This window comes from Phragmites australis, chromosome 14 (genome assembly GCF_958298935.1).
Source record: "Phragmites australis chromosome 14, lpPhrAust1.1, whole genome shotgun sequence".
Lineage (NCBI taxonomy): Eukaryota > Viridiplantae > Streptophyta > Magnoliopsida > Poales > Poaceae > Phragmites > Phragmites australis.
Window position 1 is genome coordinate 30414490 of NC_084934.1, and position 20204 is coordinate 30434693.

The 20204-nt window shown below is 42.1% G+C and overlaps 2 protein-coding genes across 2 annotated transcripts; one reads left to right on the top strand and one right to left on the bottom strand.

The window, feature by feature from the left end:
• Nucleotides 1-2420: 2420 nt before the first annotated feature.
• Nucleotides 2421-3134, top strand: LOC133890057 (probable E3 ubiquitin-protein ligase ATL44). The gene has a single exon (XM_062330497.1). It carries the CDS (start codon nucleotides 2444-2446, stop codon nucleotides 2987-2989), a length of 546 nt encoding a protein of 181 aa, XP_062186481.1. The 5' UTR covers nucleotides 2421-2443; the 3' UTR covers nucleotides 2990-3134.
• Nucleotides 3135-4402: 1268 nt separating this feature from the next.
• On the bottom strand, nucleotides 4403-6488 carry LOC133891155 (ABSCISIC ACID-INSENSITIVE 5-like protein 3). The gene is made up of 4 exons (XM_062331877.1): nucleotides 6361-6488; nucleotides 5529-6144; nucleotides 5364-5435; nucleotides 4403-4599 (listed from the first exon to the last, which is right to left on the bottom strand). Exons 2-4 carry the CDS (start codon nucleotides 6099-6101, stop codon nucleotides 4498-4500), a joined length of 747 nt encoding a protein of 248 aa, XP_062187861.1. The 5' UTR covers nucleotides 6102-6144; nucleotides 6361-6488; the 3' UTR covers nucleotides 4403-4497.
• Between the last annotated feature and the right edge of the window lie 13716 nt (nucleotides 6489-20204).

The window sequence follows — 20204 nt, forward strand, 5'->3', positions numbered from 1 at the left end:
CTCGCCGCCAGTGAGCTCACGCCGTGCCAGCCATGCAGTTGCCCTATTCGGACTCGTCCATATGCCTCAAACCTACGACACGACCAGATTGGCTTTGAACCTGCGCCATGCGCCCAATTCCAACGTGGACGGCTCGATCACAGCGGCCACGACAAGTCTACAGTGTCTAGGACCGTTGCCATGTAGAGCCCATGTCCAGGCAGTGATGGATGAGAGAAGGAAGAAGAAGTTGCTAAGATGTGGGCCACAAGGGCAAAATAGTCTTTTCACACATTCGTCAGTTGAAATCTGATCAAAAGTGGCATTTTTGGGCATAGAATTCAAAAATAGTGGCATTGAAGGGATAAGTCAGTTTTCAATGACATATCCTGGATTAGATAACTTTTCAATGGCATGTAAAAAATCGACCCTATATAGTTCACTATATGGCTACTTGTCTTTATTTGTGGCGATCTAATAAGTAGTTGGTCTCTCCCGTCTTTGCAACTTGTTGCATTGTTCCAGAATTAATAATGTTTCATTTTTGGCACCTTGCACCCGGTGTTGTATATGCTACATGACTCTATGCTAAAAAGACATGGTCTCAGAAAAGGGGAAAATGAGCGATGTCTAACAGTATCTAGGAACAAATTTCCAGTCAATGGGGGCTTTTTATGCTCATGAAAGCTAATGCTACTGTTTGGTGTGAACATAAGCGAGGCTTGTGGTTCGTTTCATTTCTTAATTTCTTGACAAAGACACGCTGAATTTGGCATTTACATATGGGGGCTTTTGGTGAATGATATCTTGGTGCTTCTGAAAATGCCAGCTTTGTTTAAGATCTGATGTGATTACGGAGGAGAATGATGCATCTCGTAGTCACCGGCTGCTTAGATTTGGGCAGTGCAGAATTGCAGATTGTTGTCATGGCAAAGTCAAAATGGTCTGAGCTTGATATGTCTCCTGCAGTATTACTTGCACATGAATATAGGTGTCAGAATTCAATTTAGATTCGAATATCTGATTTAATAAAGAAAATTTAGACACGAAAAATACAACTTTAAATTTGATATGAGTATCGAATTTCGACTTAGATTTTAGGTATGCGATTCTATAGAAAAAAAATTGACGCATGTGTCCGGATAACACTGGTCATGGTGGCCTACTTGTATGCAGGGCAGGCACACATGTACCGCATCGTCGGTGTCAAGGACGATCCTGATGTACAAGTTGCCAATCACTTCGGATATATAAACCCACGGCAGGGTCGTCGCCTCTTTTATTGCTGAAGAACAAGTTGAGCTCGGTTATGGTTATCTTGCAAATGTAAGGGTCAGGCTCAAACCAAAACAAGAAGAGGAAATTGTTTCAAATTCTTGCGTGTATGCATGTATGAAATTGTTTCAAATATGAGGGTCAGGCTCTTAACAAGAAGGGCCGCATGCATGTACTGTTGAATTGTTTCAAATTCTTGTGCGTACTTATAGTTAAGAGCACGTGTTGAAGGTTGCCTCTGGTTTCAAAGTTTCAACCTGCCTGTAATTTTTCTTCTCTCTTTTTTTTTTGAAAAATTAGGTGATAAAATTTCACCAACTTTGAAAGGTAATCTAACAAAAGAGGAAAAGTATCGGTAGCACCACGTGGGGCCGACTCGAGGATATGAATACGATGCCTATGACTTTTTCTTGCTGGGTCATATAGCCTTAAATACGAAGAAGTAGAAACTAAAATAATCATATATGTATTGGACAGGATAATGTATACTATGTTCAGCATATTAATATAAAATTATAAATCGATATCTACCTTGTCCGCTGCAATATACACACACTCGTTTGATTGAGCATGAGCATGAGCAGAGCGTTCTCAGTTGACTTCAGTTCGAACCAAATAAACATTTTCAAACGGGGTACTGTACGAAACAAATGCTGGTTCTCGGTTGGAGTATCAGGGATCAAATCACAAGCAGATATCGGTTGCCTCTTAACTAATTCTTATCTTGTAAGCTAGTCTATAACTGAACTTGTTTCTGAAATTCAGTCGGTGGATGGGCCAAAGACGTACTATGACAACTTCAGGGTTCTTTTTATTTCTAATCCTCGCGAATTATTTGGGTTAAAAACAAAAAAACACTTGAACATTCAATTTGCAAATTACTGCTTGCGACTTTTGCAAATTAGCTAGCTAGTTAATTTGTTTTCACGCTTTAGGTATCACTAAAACAGGAAATTAAAACGTAACAAATTAATAATATCTCAAGATAGCTGCTTGATTTTGCCAGTCAGGCCTCAGAGTTAATTGACAAGTCAGCCGTCACTGTGCAAAAGGTGAAAGACCACTAGAAAAAATATGTTTAAAAAATTGGAAATTTGGTTGATGCGTCCCTATAAATTTGCCGCTCCACGCTTTTCTCTATTTCCATCTTGCACCGTCGACACTCCGACCCCCGACAGATCGATTGATCATGGCGAGCATGAGAACAACGATCCTGATCCTCCTCCCTCCCGTCTCCGTCCTCCTCGTCATCGCTGCGCGGCGCCTCGGCCGCGTCGCGGCGCGCAACCTGAGCGCGTTGGCGCGCGCCCAGTTCTCGTGCCCTCCGGCGGGGGGCTCGTCGTTCCGGTACCTCTCCGTGGAGAGCAAACGCGCCACCCGCGAGCTGCCGGTGTCGCTGTACAAGAGGAGGCGCCCCACCTGCTGCGGCGGCGGCGGCGGCGAGGAGGAGGAGGAGGAGCTGCAGGGGGTGGAGTGCGTGTTCTGCCTGAGCGGCATCGAGGAGGGCGAGGAGATCAGGGAGCTCGAGTGCCGGCACCTCTTCCACCGGGGCTGCCTCGACCGGTGGCTGCTGGCCCGGCCGCTCGCGACGTGCCCGCTCTGCCGCTGCCGCCTCCTGACGTCGTTCACGCAGGCGCCGTGGGAGGAGGACTACGCCGACGAGGAGGAGGACTCGGACATGATGCTGTTCATGGCGTGCGTGCATGGTCGCAACAGCTGGTTCTGGCCGTCATGATCATCAGCCATCCGATGCATGAACCGCACGTGCCGGCGACACAAGTTCTTCGTGCAACTTGTTATTCTCTTTCTTATTATTTTTTCGCTCTGAGAATTGAAGGAGGACCAGTTCTTTTGTTCTCTTTTTTTCCCTTTTTTGTTCGTGTACAGTTGAGGAGGAAAGTATTTTGCAGATCGTTGAGGTATGGAGCTTATGGTATGGAGGCAATCGTGCTCGTGCATGGTAGTGCGAGACGCCACCCACGTACGTCTCGGCGTGTGTCCATGGGATCACTACCTATGGCCTCCGGCCTGTCACGTCGTTCGCTTGCTCGGTTTTTTTTATCCTAGCGAGATGGTCATCCGTAGGGAAGCAGATACAAGTGAAGTCAGTTACTTCAAGTGGATCTAAGATATTGGATCACATACGAACAGTTCAGATTTAGTGCTACAGTATTTGGTAAACAGTACAATCGTGCTACACTATTTGGTGAACAGTAACTGTGCTACAGTACCGGCTGCTAAACTACTGTTTACCTAGACTCAGTTTACTGTGTGCGCGTTGCTGAAGTTAGAGTATCTCGATCCCGTTCATAGGGCTGTAAATAAAAGAATGCTCGAGCCTCGTCAGCTACTCGAGCTCAAACTCAATATAGATTTGATTTGAGCTCGGCTGGAATTAGAAACGAGCCAAACAGATGCAGGATGGTAGCCTGCACATGCTCTCCAAGGCCTCGGAAGGGTGGCTGCTTTTAGCTGGGCCGGGACCCGGTTTGTTTCTATCTTGTGTTGGCGAGGGAACACGTTCCCTATGCATTCAGATTCAGATGTTCTTGCTCGTTGCAGCTCACCTTTCTTTAGCCTGAGTTACCAACTCTTTTTCTTTAGTAGCAACACCCATGAGTTTGCAGCTTATCATGCTTAGCTTACCTAAGTACAGTAGAATACAGTCATTGTAGGGAAAGGACAGGCTCCGGCACATTCATCACGCCCAACACATTTTTCTTCCTTCCAGGAGAGAATAGCCATGATTCCAAATGGTTCCTACCAGGATTGGTGTCACTGCAGAGAAACTAGCTACGTTCCAGTACATTCTACTCTTGCAAAGAAGGAAGCAACCCAGCTTCAGCTAAAAGCATATTCCCGGCCTATTTCTCTCCTCGTTCAAAAGGATTTATGAAGGTTACAAGAGAGAATCCTATTTTTGAGAGAATGATTTTAGAAATCCCTTCGTACGTTAGAATGTTGAAAGAAATGAAAATTCTTTCAGAATTCTCATCCGCGAACGGACTCCCTTTGATGGTCTAAGCTCGATTGTACGCATGCACTGATCGAGCACGACAATGGAAGGAAGGCGAGACGAGGCTGCAGCCACAAACCACAGCATGATGCATTGCATTTGCAGATCCACAAACTGCGAGAGGGCCGCAAGTGCTGCAGACAGAGAGTTCCTTCCTTCCTTCGTTCAGAGAAATCCAAGTACAAACGCCACGCCCTAGAGAGTTTTCACTATCAACATATGGCCGCTCAGAAAGTGGCTGAATTAGTTCGCCGGAGCTGCTGCTTCGGCTCCGGCTGCGGCACTGGCCGGCGCTCATGCTCCGGCGGCGGCTCCAGTGGCTCCAGCATCTGCACCAACCACACATAGGATACGTTAGCTCCACAGAGGCTTGCACAGGTTTTTACTAGCATTTAGCGTGTCAAGTAAGCATGAATGAATTACTCGTTGCCAGGGAATTAAACCAATCACCTTAGGCAAAAGCTAACAGCAAATCAACATGCTAGCAGCTCAATCAAGGAACGGTGGCAAACACAGCCCCTTAAAAAAAGCAAGTGTAGTAAGCCTATCCAAAGCAATGCATTTGATTCATTGGGTTTTTCCCCCTTCAAAAAGCGGAATTTCATCAGGCTTAATTTGGAATGCAGTTACGGCTTAGACTAAAAAGCCAACCACAACCGTCATTGCCTGCCCTATAAGAGCGCATTAGGCGGAGCAGTACTACATTGTATGATTGCAATAAGATAGAATATAGGAGTACGTGATCGTCCACAATCCCACTTGTTAAACTCAAATGGACTACAACTGGAACAAGTTAAATTTTGCTGTCAACTTTCTATGGCTCAATGTGCTAATATCTGCTCCTGCCTACATACCAGGTGCTGATGCTAGTATGCTATTGCTGTCAACCATTTTTTAACCCTCTCCACTAAGCATCCATAGCAATTTTAAACCTACATCTTGTAAATAAATAAGGTACCGGATCTTCCTCCTTTTGTTTGGACTAGAAAATGACTCACTTTCCGAGTTTTTGGAGACTTCAATCCACCAAGAGCTGAACTGAAACCATCAAGGGACCAGCAAAGAAGGGAATCCTTTTTTTTATTGATTTTACCTTGAGCTTCCTGAGACGCTCGTTCTCCTCCTCCAACCGCGCGATTTTGTTCTCGAGCTCGTTGGTGTACGCCTACGATGCCACACGCATGGACGAGACCTTAAAAATCCATGGAACTTGAACAATATTAAGATGCAAACACAGGAAAATGTGGTGGAACCCCACCTGCTTCCTGGCCCGGGACCTCGCCGCGGACTCGCGGTTCTTGATCATGCGCTTCTGCCGCCGCTCCACCGTCCTCTCCACCACGCCGTCGCCGGCCGCCGCCGCCGCGCCGCGCTTCCGGCCGGCCACCTGCGAGAGGAAAACACCGACCCCGACCCCGTCGCGGTACACGGCGTCCAGCGCCGGCGCCCCGAGCGGTGGCCGCGCCCCCACGTAGTGCTGCTGCGGCGGGTACTGGTGCAGCCAATGCGGGCCAGCGCAGCCCGCACCGCCGTCGACGGCGACGCCGGCGCGGGAGAGGAAGTCCTCCAGCGTCATCTCGCTCATGGTAGGCTGCCGGCCGCTGCTGGCGCTCTGGATGTCGCGCCATACCTCGTCCACCGTCCTCTTGCCAGCCATCGCCGCGGCGCGCGGCTCAGCGGCCGGGAGCACCGTGCGCACGAGGTCGTCCAGGTTCATGCTCCGCAGCGGCTCGCCCAGGTGGCTCTCCACCTCGGTCAGCGTGAGGCTGTACACCGTGCCCTGCCGCGAGAGCGCGCCGTCGCCGTGGGACGCCATTGTCTGAATTCCCATCCACGCTTACCCACCCGAGTCAGCTACCCCTACGTGCGATCAGCTGTAAAAAAAAAAAAAAGAGAAGAGAAATCAATGTACACGACATGTAAAAAAAAATAAGACAAGCGCAAAGGCAGATGTACAGAGATTGGAAATGGCAAGAACAGGCTGAATCGAACTGAACCAAAATCTCTGGGGGCATGCCAAGAAAGGGAGAATCTTGCGAGCAAGAGCAGGGGAAGAGAAGGTTTGGGGGTGCAATTCTCGCTTCTTTTACCTCAGAAACGGAAGGGGACCAGATCAGAAGAGTGGTGAGAGATGCAGGGGCGGATGGAGCATTAATTTTGGATTGCCACAAGGGGGTTTGGCCACTGAAGAGCAGAGCAGTGGGGGGAGGTGCCTAAAAGGCAAAAAGGGTAGGAAGCAGATGCCGGTGCCGGACAAGGGAAAGGGGAAGAGGGAGCGACGAGAGCCAGAGACGGGGGCTGGGGGCTGCCTTTTTGCAAGGCCAATGCCCCAGGCTTTGCTGCATTTTATTCTTGTTTTTTTGGTTTAGATGAACACTTGGAGAGAGATAGTGAGCACTGTGGAGTGGAGTGGCCCGCCCAAAGAGGGCTCATTAATCACAAAAAGAAGTTGTTTGGGGCTTTCTGCTTGAGATTTTGTTTGGGAGTGCAAGGCTGAAAAACATGTTCCATTTTTCAGTTCAAAAACAAATGCATTCATTTTGCTTCAAAACTCAACTCAATGTGGTATGAGCTTCGAAGGTACCGAGTACCACAACTGGCGACGCACAATTTCTAACTTTTGGATGAATTTCAATATTGGTAAATGAGGTGTGGTACAGATTTAAATAGATTTTTCAAAATTATCGTATCGTGGTACATATTTACATGCTCACGGATCTAACATCGTCAAAGATATAGACTCTACATCCACATATAAGATGAACCTATCTACGAGACTAGCAATCACGTCCAACTCATGGACAGAAGCCTTGTGGATTAGAGGGATTTCTATTTGAAAATAAGTTTTCTAAACAGAACAAACCCCTAGCAAGCAAAGTCGTCAAAGGCCGTGCTCAAGAAAAGGACTTTGCACGTTAGATTCATTAGTAAAAAAAAAAGTAAATGAAAACCATTGTAAAGCAACTGAAAAAAAACAAATGTCCTATAGAGACAGTTTATACAATCAGCCTATTAATTTTGCTTTTGCGGTTAGAATAGATAAGAGAATTGAAGGTGCTCGACAAAGATTGACACTCACTAGATCCTGTTTGGTCAAAGGGTACTATGGAGTTGACGCCCTATGCTACTCCTATAAGCAAAGGAAGGAAAGGAACAGATACAAAACAGCAAAATGCTCCATATCTGTAGTCAATGATGGTTGCGGATAAGGTGATCTATAGACTTGGTGATTTTTACAGTAATTCTTTTTGGAAAAAAGACTGATTGGTTCAAGGGTAGATTTTCTTTGATGGGCAGTCAAGCAAGCATCAATGGATGGGTTGCTGAATGGACACTGTCAAATTTGTCGTGATGAAATTGAAATTACGTACTCATTAGTTTTTTCAAAGAAGTTACTTGTTCGCCGAATCTTCTTCTCCCTTCTTTTACATGGTCGTGCGTGCAAATCCTATTGAAAGTCTTTAAAACGGAATCATTACAGCAAAAAAAGAATGAAACAAGATTCCCTGAAAAAAAAATGAAACAGGGTCACAGGGGAGCATTTCATGATGATAGCTATGTCTTCCGATTGCAAGGACAACGAAATCAGACAAGGAATTTGTACCAGATACATGAAAATTCCTTATGTTTCCATTAGCAAAGCACCTGGCTATTACAGCTACGCTTAACAGCTAATGGAGGCATGATACTCGATGTGTTGTCTCCTAGCATATTCACCTGGTGGCCCAACCAGATGCACCAAAAGGATTAAGCCTCTCTTGTAAGCAAAATTCGGAGCAAGCTTATCTGCTAATGATGGTAATGATTACATCTTTGTACCAAAGTGATCCCCAGTTGGACATCATCACAATTGACAAATATTATATGTTGGATTTCCAATAGAGATTGAATGTTAATGTTGCAAGCAAGTTCAGTAAAAAGGAGTCCCCAGTAACTTGGTACAGATATTTTGTAAGCGACTGGGCCAGAGTGCCCACAGAACTTTCCTTCTTCGTTTTCTTTTTGTGAGAGGATAGCTGTGCCCACATATGATAACTGATGAAGTCCTGTTGGTACTTGAAAGTTGTTGTCATGTATGGCTCGAGGACATCTTGGTTGCTAGGTAAATTCAGAGAGGAAAATTCTTTGGTTGGCCCATTGAAAAAGCTCCTATTGCAGAGGCTGTTGCGATTATTGGTATGGTACTGCTGTACCAATCCATTGTTCCTGCAGGAGGAGTTACTCATATTATTGACCTGTCGCTTTGGTCAGACTCTGAATCTCTGATGGAACTGCAGGTTTACTTGCGGTCGCAGTACAGGTTTACAGTGCCAGCAGCAACATATTGATGCGTTTAAAGTGTTAATCTGAATGAAGATGAAGTGGAATCAAACCAGCATTAAAAGTAAGCGTCAGCAGAGAAGAGAGGACAGGCACAGCAACAACAACTGCAAGGCTGCAGGCTGCAGGTGCGAGAGCTTTTGCAGCAGCAAGGCGTGTGATTCTGAGACGAGCGGGGCTGGAGGCCCGAGACAGTGTGGCCTTTGCTCGCAGCACGCCACGAGGCGCGTCCTCACACTCACGAGGTCACAGGGCTCGGCTGTCGTGGCGGTGTCAAAGCAGATCTCGTCCCAGTCCTTGGGACCAATTGAAAAACGCCAGCAACGATGCTTAACGAGCCATTGCCACTTGGCAGTTCCGCATTTGAGGCCATGGCCCTTTTCGGGGACTCCAGCCGAGCATATGCTCCACGCTTTGGCAAAAAGGGCGAGGGACACATCTTTGCTTAGAGCATATGTGGTTGAGACCGTTGAGTTGCTATCTAGCTGGGTATCAAAATATATATATATAGCGATTCGTGTTTAAAAATAGGTTCTGGTTGGTTTCTTACCCTACTTATTAATTTTATTTGCTCGATATCCCCTTTCCGTCACTTGTCAAATCGAGCTACCGCAAACGAGCTCAACATCGTTTAGGAGAGAGTGAGAGATCGCGGAAGAGAAATGGAGCGAGAGAGGTAGGTCGGTAGGGAAGGAAGACCAGTCGGGGAAGAGGCCTCCCGGCAATGGCTTCTTCGGCCGAGCAGCTGGTTGGTTGGCGGCACAAGCGGGGCGGTGGTGGCGGGAAGGCCGGATTTGAGGAGTGGCTATTTGGCCAGTGGTGATCTCACCGGCAACGATTTCTTTTGGTTGGAGCCCTCCTATAACCCATCGTCATGATTGACCAAAACAATTCCTCAATAAGTATCATCACCCTAATAACGGTGGAGGCCTCGAAGAGGCTACAGTCTAATGAATCACATGGTAGCTCTGAACATGCCCATGGTTTAGAGGCACACGACCATTATACCACTGGGCACTGGCAGCAAAGCCAGAGAGGTCGGCTAGATTTTTCAACATCTAGAATTCCTAGATCCCTTAATTTGCGCGGTCAACGGATTCTTTTCCAGTTGACCAAACTGTGAGCCCCATGCATATTATCCTATCCCTTCCAAATGAAGGGTCTTCTGATTTCGTCGATTTTTTCTATACCCATTTGGCCAAGTGAATACCGACTGGAATCGAAGAGAGGATTGAATTAACTAGTTGTTTGGGAGAATAACAATTTTTTTCTGTTTTTCCATTGTAAATAGCAACTTCGAAAAAAAATTCTCGTTGTTTGGGAGAGTATGTAATATTAGAGAGGATGAGAGGCAGTCAAGGATTCAAGTTCCAATGCCAGTACTGGTTTTGATCCCTCTGTCTGCATGCCCAGCAGCCTAGGTAAAAGGTAGCAATAAGCTTTCGTCCTTTTCTATTATCAACAGGGAGTATTAAGTCTGATCGGGTAGAATAATCCTGGGAGAATCAAAGGGCCAGGTTGAGTGAGTATTTATTCATCATCCTGATCTGCGTAAGCCATGTGTTCCACTGTGAAATTCAGGCATGTTCATCTTTGACATGCTTGTTCATCGACCACAGATTCAAGTTAGTGGCTTCTGTTATGTCTATGAAGACCGTGCTGAACTCCAGGTTTTGAAAACACAACTGAGCTGAATTTTTCAAGTACGTAGTTATCGACTATCACAAGGGAGAGTTGAGAGATTTATTATGTATCAAATAGCTGGTTGGTCCATGGATACATTTGTTAGAGTTGTTTATCCACTTTCCAGGCTCTTGCTCAACCATAGCCAGACACTGTCGAGGGCTACGAGGAGGACGCAAATAGATTTAATCACGGCTCATCAGGGAGCAGCACGCCCGGATTTGGGAGATCTAATGACCATCATGATCACACACCGCTGTATCATTGACATGGCGAGGCGAGCTACCTGGATCTGCAGTGCTTGCTAATTGCCAATCTAAAAATATGAAGACCCAGTGCAGTGGTTGCTTGGTTTGACTGACGAGGTGAGAACTGTATGTCTTTATGGATACCTACTTATTAGGTAGTAAAGCTGTTCAAACGGGTCTTACCTAATAGATCGGTACGTGGCTTGTTATTGTAGGCACGATTCAGATACGGTATAGCTTGGAAGCTAGATGGGTTAGATTGACACAGTACGTCAAGCTAGGTCATGTCTGGGTCGACTCCACTACACGTTGTGCCGGCACGCCAAGCTAAGCACGAGATGACCCAACAATGCATGGCTGGCTCGACACGGTTAGGCACGCAGCCGGCCTAGCTGGGCACGATTAGCCCGACAGGCACAGGGGGCACAGTGGATTAATGGGTCAAATGGATTGTGCCCGGTCCGTTTAACATGTTAACCCAAAATTTTCAAAAAATTTAGCTATTTTTCTACCGTTTAGATTAAAAAATTGCAAAATTCACTATTTTTCATCTATAAATAGAGTATCATCCTACCCTCCTATTCCACACTAGCAACAATATTTTCTCTCTTGTTTTTTCTCTCATTATTCTCTCAAAGTTCTTAAGAAATTAGATAATTTGGTAAAATTAGTTTGAATTATTGTTAAAAATTCAAGAAATTTCAATACCATCATCCTGCTATTTTGAAGAAATCTTGGTGATTTTTTGCATCAATGTTCTTTCTTATTTCTTCCATTCTTTGTTTTATTATTTCTCTTTTCTAACTATGAATATTTGATTTTTTATTGCAATTCAACATTGATCATGGATGGTGATCATGACGATACGTCCATCGATCATGATTTTTTTCTTCAATGACTCTTAGGGACTCTAGCCCTTTTAATAGCAGTGTTGCAGATGAAGAAAGACCTAACGGTGAACCTCCAGCTGGTTCACATGAACTAGCATCTCCATGCTCTACAATTGCACACACGTCAGCAAGCATCGACTCCAAAAGATTAAGAGCCAGTACTCTCGAAGTTTGGCAAAACATCGAAAGGATCTACAGAGAGAAAGATGGGGTAAGTGTTAGATATGCTAGGTGTTATATTTACAAAAATAAATTATCTGCAAAGTCCTCCGGTGAAACGAGACACTTGAAGAGGCACGTCGCAACTTGCTAGAGAAAGAGTGAAGCAGCCATGAAGCAGACGGCGCTGCAGTACAACCCTGATGATTTTGTTCATCATTAGGAGTATGACTCCCTTAATGCTCGAAAAGAGTTACGCCACTTCATTGCAAGAGCATATCTATCACTCAACATCGATGAGTTTATTGTATTTGAAGATTACACTAAGCAATATTATAATCCTAGATTCATGTGTGTTTCTAGACATACAACTAGGGATATGGTAAAATATTATAATGAGTGTCGTAGCAAGCTTAAAGAAATGTTAGAAACATATACATTTTCAGTTACTTTGACCTTGGACATATGAGCAGGTAGGGGTAGAGAGGATTATCTTAGTCTAGTTGCTTATTTTGTTAATAATGATTGGGAGCTAGAAAATAAAATAATAGGTTTTTGTTTGATTAACAACGCGTATACTAGTGAAAATATTGCTGAAAAAATATTCAAATGTTGAAGACTTTGGGTTCACAAATAAAATATTTTCTATCACTTTAGATAATACCAGTGCAAACTTTGGAGCAATAGATATTCTTGTTTCATTGTTTAGTATATATGATGAATCTTTTTTGTTACATCAACCTATGCTTGTCATATGATCGATCTTATAGTAAAATCTGGTTTAAAGAGGTTGGTGCAATACCTAGAGGATTTCTATATTGCAATAACTTTTGTGAACTCCTATAACTAACGAATTACAACAAATAGGCAATACTTAGGGTTGTCAGCGAGTCGAGCTCGAACGAGATTGTCCTGTCAAGCTCGAGCTCGATAAAAGATCGAGCCAGGCTTGAACGAGTCTACGATGGCAATCGAGCTTGGGGACAGGCTCGAGTAGGCTAGAGTTCACCTCGCCTAAGCTCAATAATGGGAGAACCCTTGAGAAGGTCTTATCATCTTGGTTGTTTGTTGTGATGTGGTTATCTAGATAGGCTTGCGGATGACCCTTCTTTTTCGTCTTCGCAAAGTCTCCTTGGGCCTTGGAGATACATAAGGAAAATTAAGACCATATAGAATTGGTAGGGTGATACATTAAATATCATTAACTTGGTTCTTATCGAGCCTTGTCAAGTTCGAGCTCGTAAGGCTCGCAAGCCTCGGTTGAGATCGACTCGAGCTCGAATTGAGCCTATAACGAGTTGAACTCGAGTAGCTTGCGAGCTTCGAGTTTTTTTTACAGCCCTACCAGTACTGTGTTGCAATGTGTGTACGTTCACATAAGTTTTTCTGTGGACATACCGGTAAGATAGAACTCTACTTTTTAATGCTTAAAAATATTGTACCATATAAGTGCATATTTGGTTTGTTTATTCATATACACTATCATCAGTATGGGGTCAAACTTTACTCATGAAAGTATATGGTATGTTGTCGAAAGGATACTAGAGTTTATAGAATATTTTATGATTCAACTGTTAGTTTAGCAGGAGTTTATTATCAATATCTTTTTTTATAGTGTATAATATTGTTAAAATTGCTACTTATTTAACCAACTATGAAAATGATAGTCTCCCAAGAGATTGTGTAATTCCAATGAAATCTAAAATTTTAAAATATTGGAATGAAATTCCTTTGTTGTACGCATTTGTATTTATCTTAGATCCTAGATTAAAATTGCATGTTTATGTAGAGTTCTCTAAATTCTAGGTGATACTCTTGACCAGAATTATTCTACTTATTATACTGAAAAACCAAGTTAAAATGTGCATTAATTTACTTGTGATGAGTGATTAACATTGGTATTTGTCGGAGGATGAACTCCTCAAGCGGGGATCCTGGGACCCCCTTTGAGATTCTGTCGGGAGGATAATTCTAAATCTACCTCGTACGTGAATTTAAGGCAAGTATATGTGAGGTATAGGCGGGGCGGATGATCGGATGCTAGTGGAGTAAATTCTCGAGAGATTTTTAGACAGGTTCGGGCCGCACGGAGCGTAAAATCCTACTCCTGTGTGTATGCTATAAATGCTCTAGGAATGCCTTCCTCTGGATCTCTCGTGTTACAAGGTTTTCTGTCTAAGTCTAGAGCTTCGATCTTAGAGCGCCGATCTCTCTAAACTTCTGCTTGGCTTCGTGCTTCGTGTATCCTGACTTCGTTAGCTTGTCCCCGCCCGTCCTTCTCCGACGTGCGCTCCCCCTTTTATATCCCGTCGGGGAGGCTTGGTGTGCCCGAAAAGGAAAGCACGAGTCCCTATGAGCTATAAATGAAAAGCAACCATCATGGGGCTGCAGTTTGATGTTACGAGGGGTTGAAAATGCGTTCTCGACCGGTCCTGTCGCCTATCATACCGCCTTTTGGCTGGTGCAACAGAAGGAGCCCACCGGGCAGCCACCGAGAAACCCCACGTGCCCGCCCGATCAGAGCAGGCCTGACACAGTAGGGCGGCAGGCGATATGCCTCGAGCCCAGCGACGATATCTCCAAGTCGCGCCGGATGACGTGCGATGGGACCCGTCGCATTAAATGTCCACACGCCTCCTTGCCAGGAGGTGGCAGGAACTGAGAGCAAGCGTGAGGGGAGTGGTTAGAAGTGACAGGCCACGCTTCCTCTTAAATGCAGCATCAGGCCTCTCACCAGTTGACACCTCACCGCTGAGCCCTTGTGGGATCCACCGGTAAGGGGCTTCTCAGGTCCTCAGGGAACTCGGGTACTCAGGGACCACTGTTCATGGCCCCGAGCACCCTCTCCCAGAACTGTGTCTTCTCGGGTACTCGGGGACCACTGTTCGTGGCCCCGTGCGCCCTCTCCCGGAACTGCATTCTCGGGTCCTCGGAGAACTCGGGTACTCGAGGACCACTGTTCATGGCCCCGAGCGCCTTCTCCTGGAACTACCTTCTTGGGTTCTCGGGGAACTCGGGTACTCGGGGGCCACTGTTCATGGCCCCGAGCACCCCTCCCGGAACTAGGACTTCTCGGACCTCGGGGAGATAGTCCCCGAGGGATGGCGTCACGTGGCATTCTGCTATCCTGACCTCGGGACTTAGGGACCCCTAGTTCCCATGTCATCGACAGTATTTATTTGGTTTTGCATGAGCTTTGATCTGATTTGAATTGATTTGGGATTTTATTTGAGCATATTGATTATGGACTAACTGGAATTGGAGTTGGAGATATGTGTTTGCTTGTATCATGGTGTGCAGGTTATAGATGTAACTTGGCGGTCCACGGCTGGATGATCGGGGCTAAGTGGAGTGCTTGGTGCCACAATTAATGAGGCCAGGCGGATCCAAAGGTGACCCTAGCTGAACATACGGAGATTAAGCAAAGCATGGAAGGAAGATGGAGATGATGTGTTGACAAAGTCAAATAGAGGGGATATCGGTGCAAGTGACAAAGCGGTCTAAGGGATTGAGAGTGGGAGAGACTTACCAGTGGTCAGAATCGTAAGATGGAGTACATGTGTCGACATCGGAGCGCTTACTTAATGTGTAAGAAAGTGAGGAGTTACGCTTTGAGAAGCATGCTAGGGTTTTGTGGTTTGGTCTCAAAACTATGAAAATACTGGAGGAGTACGTGGCACCATCATGAAGCTTGTGTTAAGACAAAGCTAAGTCGTAAAGGTGTCGTGGTTGTCTGATGAATTGAGAAGAAAATAGACCAAAATACCCTCGGTGGTAGGTATGAGTGTACTATAAGAGATGGATATTTTGGAAAAATTTAGGAAACTTAGGAGTCAAATTTTTTAGGCTTATAAATAAAGGATTAGGGTTATGAAAGGAGATGAACCAGTTATTTTGAGCCCCTTGTGCCATCCATATGAGATCCTTGTGCTAGGGTTTTAGAGGAGAGTAAAATGAGTGATTAGCCTATGTATTAGGTGAGATCTTTGTGAGAGAAAATCTTTGTAATCTGCCTAAAATAAGGTTAACCTCTGCTACAATGAAATTTATTTTTCTTCATGTTATTGTGCTCATATTTTTCTAGTTTCGCTCTATTAGCTCCCTTCCAAATTTGTAGGTTTTTCGGTTTCCGGATTTGATTTTTATTTTGATTTTTTGGCTGAAATTTCAGTACCTTGTGAGGTCATTCTTCTTGTTTCTAGAGGCATAAAATTCTCATACACACACTTATGTGATGAGGTCTTAAATTCCCTTACCTCTAGACAATCAACTTGAAGATTTTTGTTGCTCGGTATTCATCTTTTATTGTTTCTTTGTAAGTTATGATCTTTTGAGTGCTATGACACATGAATTAATCTGAAATAAAACATATGATTCATATACCATTCATAGAGTCGTCTTATCTTGATTTTTTCTTGTTAAAACTTCTCTCTATTTTCCCTTCCGCTTGAGTTTTGAGGTGTGTTGGGTGATCCAAATAGAAAAAAGCCATTGATTTCACAAGAAATTTATTGAGATGACTATTCACCCCCTCCCCCTCTATTTGTCAATCTCGTTCCTACATATACTAATGTTTGTGCTAAGTTACTTGATGTTTATAGTAAATATAAAACAAAGTTGCTGGAGTTCGCTTGCAACAGCCTCCACTAGCACACACAACAAGTAAGAAGGTGACAACATGAGAAAAAATATTTGGTTGAGGTTCTTCATCAAGAAGTTCAGACTCTTCGTCATGATCATCTACGAGCGCCAGAATTTCAACATCCAGAGGGGAGCTAACATCCTTCATCAATACCGACGTTATCAGCTATAAACAAGAAAATTTCAACATACTGCAACAGTGACATGAGCGCAAGTCGATATATCTAGTTTTTTTACTATTAGTATGAGATTTGTTAACGATTCTCATATCTATAGGTTCTTCGAAGATTGCCTTCAGTCTTACTAGAAAGATAATTAAAGAGAAGAGAACAAGTCTTACAAATAAGATGGTGAAAATACTTATCATAGTAAAAGACTGGGAACAAGCTGAAATACGAATGCAACCTATTACAGAGAACGGTGAGATTAAAGCTTCATTCAAAAATTTGTATCTAGATATTGATAAGAACGTGTAATTTAATTTCTGAACTAGGTTGTACTATTTTTTTCTTTGCTAAAAAGATTTTTAATAAGACAGCCTATCAGTAAAGATCCTTTTTATAATTAATTATGTGTCATTATTATTTTTTATTATTTTCCTTGATTATTTTCAAAAACAACCCCACACCCTTGGCCTATAAATAGCCATCATTGCATCTTTAATTCCCTATCTTACTATCTCTCTTTTCTACTTGCTAGCCACTTCAACAAATCAATTCTATATTTTTATTCATAGATGAAGACGTCGAGGACTCACGTGTATGGTTATTAATATGGCAAAATTTTGAAAAAATCTACAGAAAAATATATAGAAAACATGTAAGATTTGCTAAGTGTAATATTTGCAGCAATGAATTATGTGAAAGATCTATAAGTAGAATGAGACACTTGAGGAAGCATATTACATGTTGCAAAAAAAAAATAAATGAGTTCCTAATAAAATCGTGTAGTTTTTAGAGCATAGATTGTATTCTTTTTTTCTTCTAGTAGAAATATTTTTTAACGAGACCACCAATCAATAAATCTCATTTTTTTAATCTATTTTTCATATTCTCTTTGGTTTTTTTTTGAATTTTTCTATTTTGGAAGAATTTTTTCATAGACGCGCCGGGCCGGTCGTGCTACAACCGATCACTTAGCGGCCATATCGTGGGTCGCAACTTTGACACACGGACTGGCACGACACAACTCATTTAGTTAGACAGGTCTGATGGGTCATGGCTTAACCGGACCATGACTAGCCATGACTAGTTGGTCGGGTCTATAAAAACTCCCTTTGTTTATAAATACTTGCCGCTTTATCTAATATTCAGTCAAATTTTTAAAGCTTTGACCGTTAATAGCTTCTCAAATATTTAGTTTGGAAACTAAAATCACACGTGTAGATTTATCTTAAAAAATATTTTCATAATATTATTTTTTATTAGATATTATAAATATATTCTAATAGAGAATAATGATTAAAGTTGCACATCAAAAATGAAATAAAAAAACAACCAGTATTTATGACCGAGAGAGTACTACTTTACCACATGCACATTTGTCTGCTTGTGAACCAACTTGTTTGGTTGCTGCCCTAGCCCATTTACCTTAGCATTTTGCTTGCCTGAGTACTTCTCGAGTCTGTGATTGATTTTGCCTACTCAGGCATGGAGTTTTCCTCCATGTTTGGTTGCTGTCATATGCCTGAGGTAGCGAATAAATTAATCATGTTGCTCACGCTTGCTGCGAGCCGTCAGGCAACCGAAAACGAACGCCTGAGCCCGAGTTCCCTGCCGGAGTCAGACACCATCTCAAGACGTGAACCAAACACAACACATGCAGAGCTCCGGCATTCATCCGACCAGGCAAACCCATACAGCATGGACGGTCGACAGGATAAAACTCGCTTGCAAATCCAGTCGCATGCATGCAGTGCATTACGTACATATGTACTCCGTAGTTACATAACTGGCAAAAAAAAAAGACAAACTAAGGCATCATATTTACCAAAATAAATAATATATTGGTGTATTTATAAATTTAGCATATGTATTCGACACTTTAAATTTCAAAAACCCAATTTTGACACATGAGGTACTGAATATAGTATCGTGCACCATATTTGACACTTCAGTTGCCAAAAATGGCATATACCGAATACAGCTGTCACTTAGTGTTGTGCTGCCGCGAAGAAAGAAGCTAGCAAATTGTGTTTGTATGTGTGCGTTTAAGTTTTTTATTTAACTCATGATTTTATTTGGAGTATAAAAATAGTCCAAAAATTCTAAATATTTTTATGAGCAAACTAGAGCTTACTAGCAACCCGTTTTAATTAGTTTGATCTAAAATCCTGAGCCAATATTTAATTAAAATTCTCCAAATAAGACTATTTTTATAAATTCTAGCAATTTTTAATACCTCAAAAAATTCCAAAAAACTAGAAAAAAAATCACTAATATTATTCTCTCATGTGATGTACTAATTTATAAAAATGTTTCCAATCCTAGGTTATTTGGTGAAAAAAGTAAATTCCTTTGTAATGCTCCATTTATATGCACTTTTATCATTTCATGTGATATTTTCTTTTTAATTCAATTTGAATAAAAAAGTATACATTCATATTGATACATAGACCAAAAAATCAAAAATTCACTAATATTCTTCTCATGTGATGCACGATAGGTTGACTACTACTACTAAGATAATAAAGCCAGACACTTAAAAATCATAGAACCCAGAATTACGAATATATATTTACATTCATCTTTTCAAAGCAGATAGTGATATGACAAGTTTTAATATTTATTAATTAAATATAACAGATGATATATCCAAAATTTAAACAACCAGATAAAGAATATACAGATTGGGATGTCATCTCTTAAAGCAGGAAGAGAAAAAGAAATAAATGTAGCATCGAGAACAACAAAAGGAGGCTTAATATTAATATGAGATGTTGCCTGTCGTTTTCAGCTTGGTTACGGTAACAAATTAAATAGAGCATATTTGAATTAATCTGAGAACCAAAGTTTTATGCATGTTTGAATTTTTTATTTAAATTGAATTAAAAAGAGAATATTAAATGAAATGATAAAAATGCATATAAATAGAGTATTACAAAATCTTAACATTAATATAAGAACCAAGGTTTTGTGCATTTTATTTTTTTATTCCAATTGAATTAATAAGAGAATATCACATGAAATAATAAAAATGTATATAAATGGAGCATTACAAAGGAACTCACCTTTTCACCAAATAACCTAGGGTTGGAACTATTTTTATAAATTTGTACATCACATGAGAAGAATATTAGTGATTTTTTTATAAATTTTTGAAAATTTATTTGAGGCATTAAAATTACTAGAATTTGTAAAGTAGACTTATTTGAGAATTTTAATTAAATATTAACTCATGATTTTTGGATCAAACCAATTAAAACTGGTTGCTATTGAGCTCTAGTTTTCTCACGAAAATATTTTTAAAAATTAGACTATTTTATACTCTAAATAAAATCATGAGTTAAATAAAAAAACTTAAACGCACACCTACACACACAACTTGCTACCTTCTTTCTTCACAATGGCACAGCACCGGGTGGTAGCTTTATTCGGTACATGAGGTATCGAATACAACATTATTCATCGCATTCGACAGCTAAGCCGTTTTTGGCACCTGAGCTGTCGAATATTTTGTACAATGCTATATTCAGCACCTTACGAATACTGTTGGCCCCCCACTTTTTCAGTGACTCAGGTATCAAAATTGAGTTTTAGTAATTTAAGATGTCGAATACACATACTAAATTTATAAATACATCAATATATTATTTATTTTAATAAATACGATAATATATATTATCTATTTTTACATTTTTGCGTAAATAACCCAGCTTATTGAACATACGTACATTAGGTACATATGTACTCCGTAGTTAGATAACCTAGTTGTCACTGTCTTTTACTGATTTGTTTACTGAACCTACACATCGATCGCTAGCTAGCTATGTCC

Bases quoted from the DNA above. Each gene is read 5' to 3' on its own strand.
- LOC133890057 (XM_062330497.1), top strand. From the start codon at position 2,444: ATGGCGAGCATGAGAACAACGATCCTGATCCTCCTCCCTCCCGTCTCC.
- LOC133891155 (XM_062331877.1), bottom strand. From the start codon at position 6,101: ATGGGAATTCAGACAATGGCGTCCCACGGCGACGGCGCGCTCTCGCGG. The intron at 5,436-5,528 runs GTGGGGTTCCAC...GTGGCATCGTAG, and splicing joins GGTCCCGGGCCAGGAAGCAG to GCGTACACCAACGAGCTCGA. The intron at 4,600-5,363 runs GTAAAATCAATA...TGGTTGGTGCAG, and splicing joins AGCGTCTCAGGAAGCTCAAG to ATGCTGGAGCCACTGGAGCC.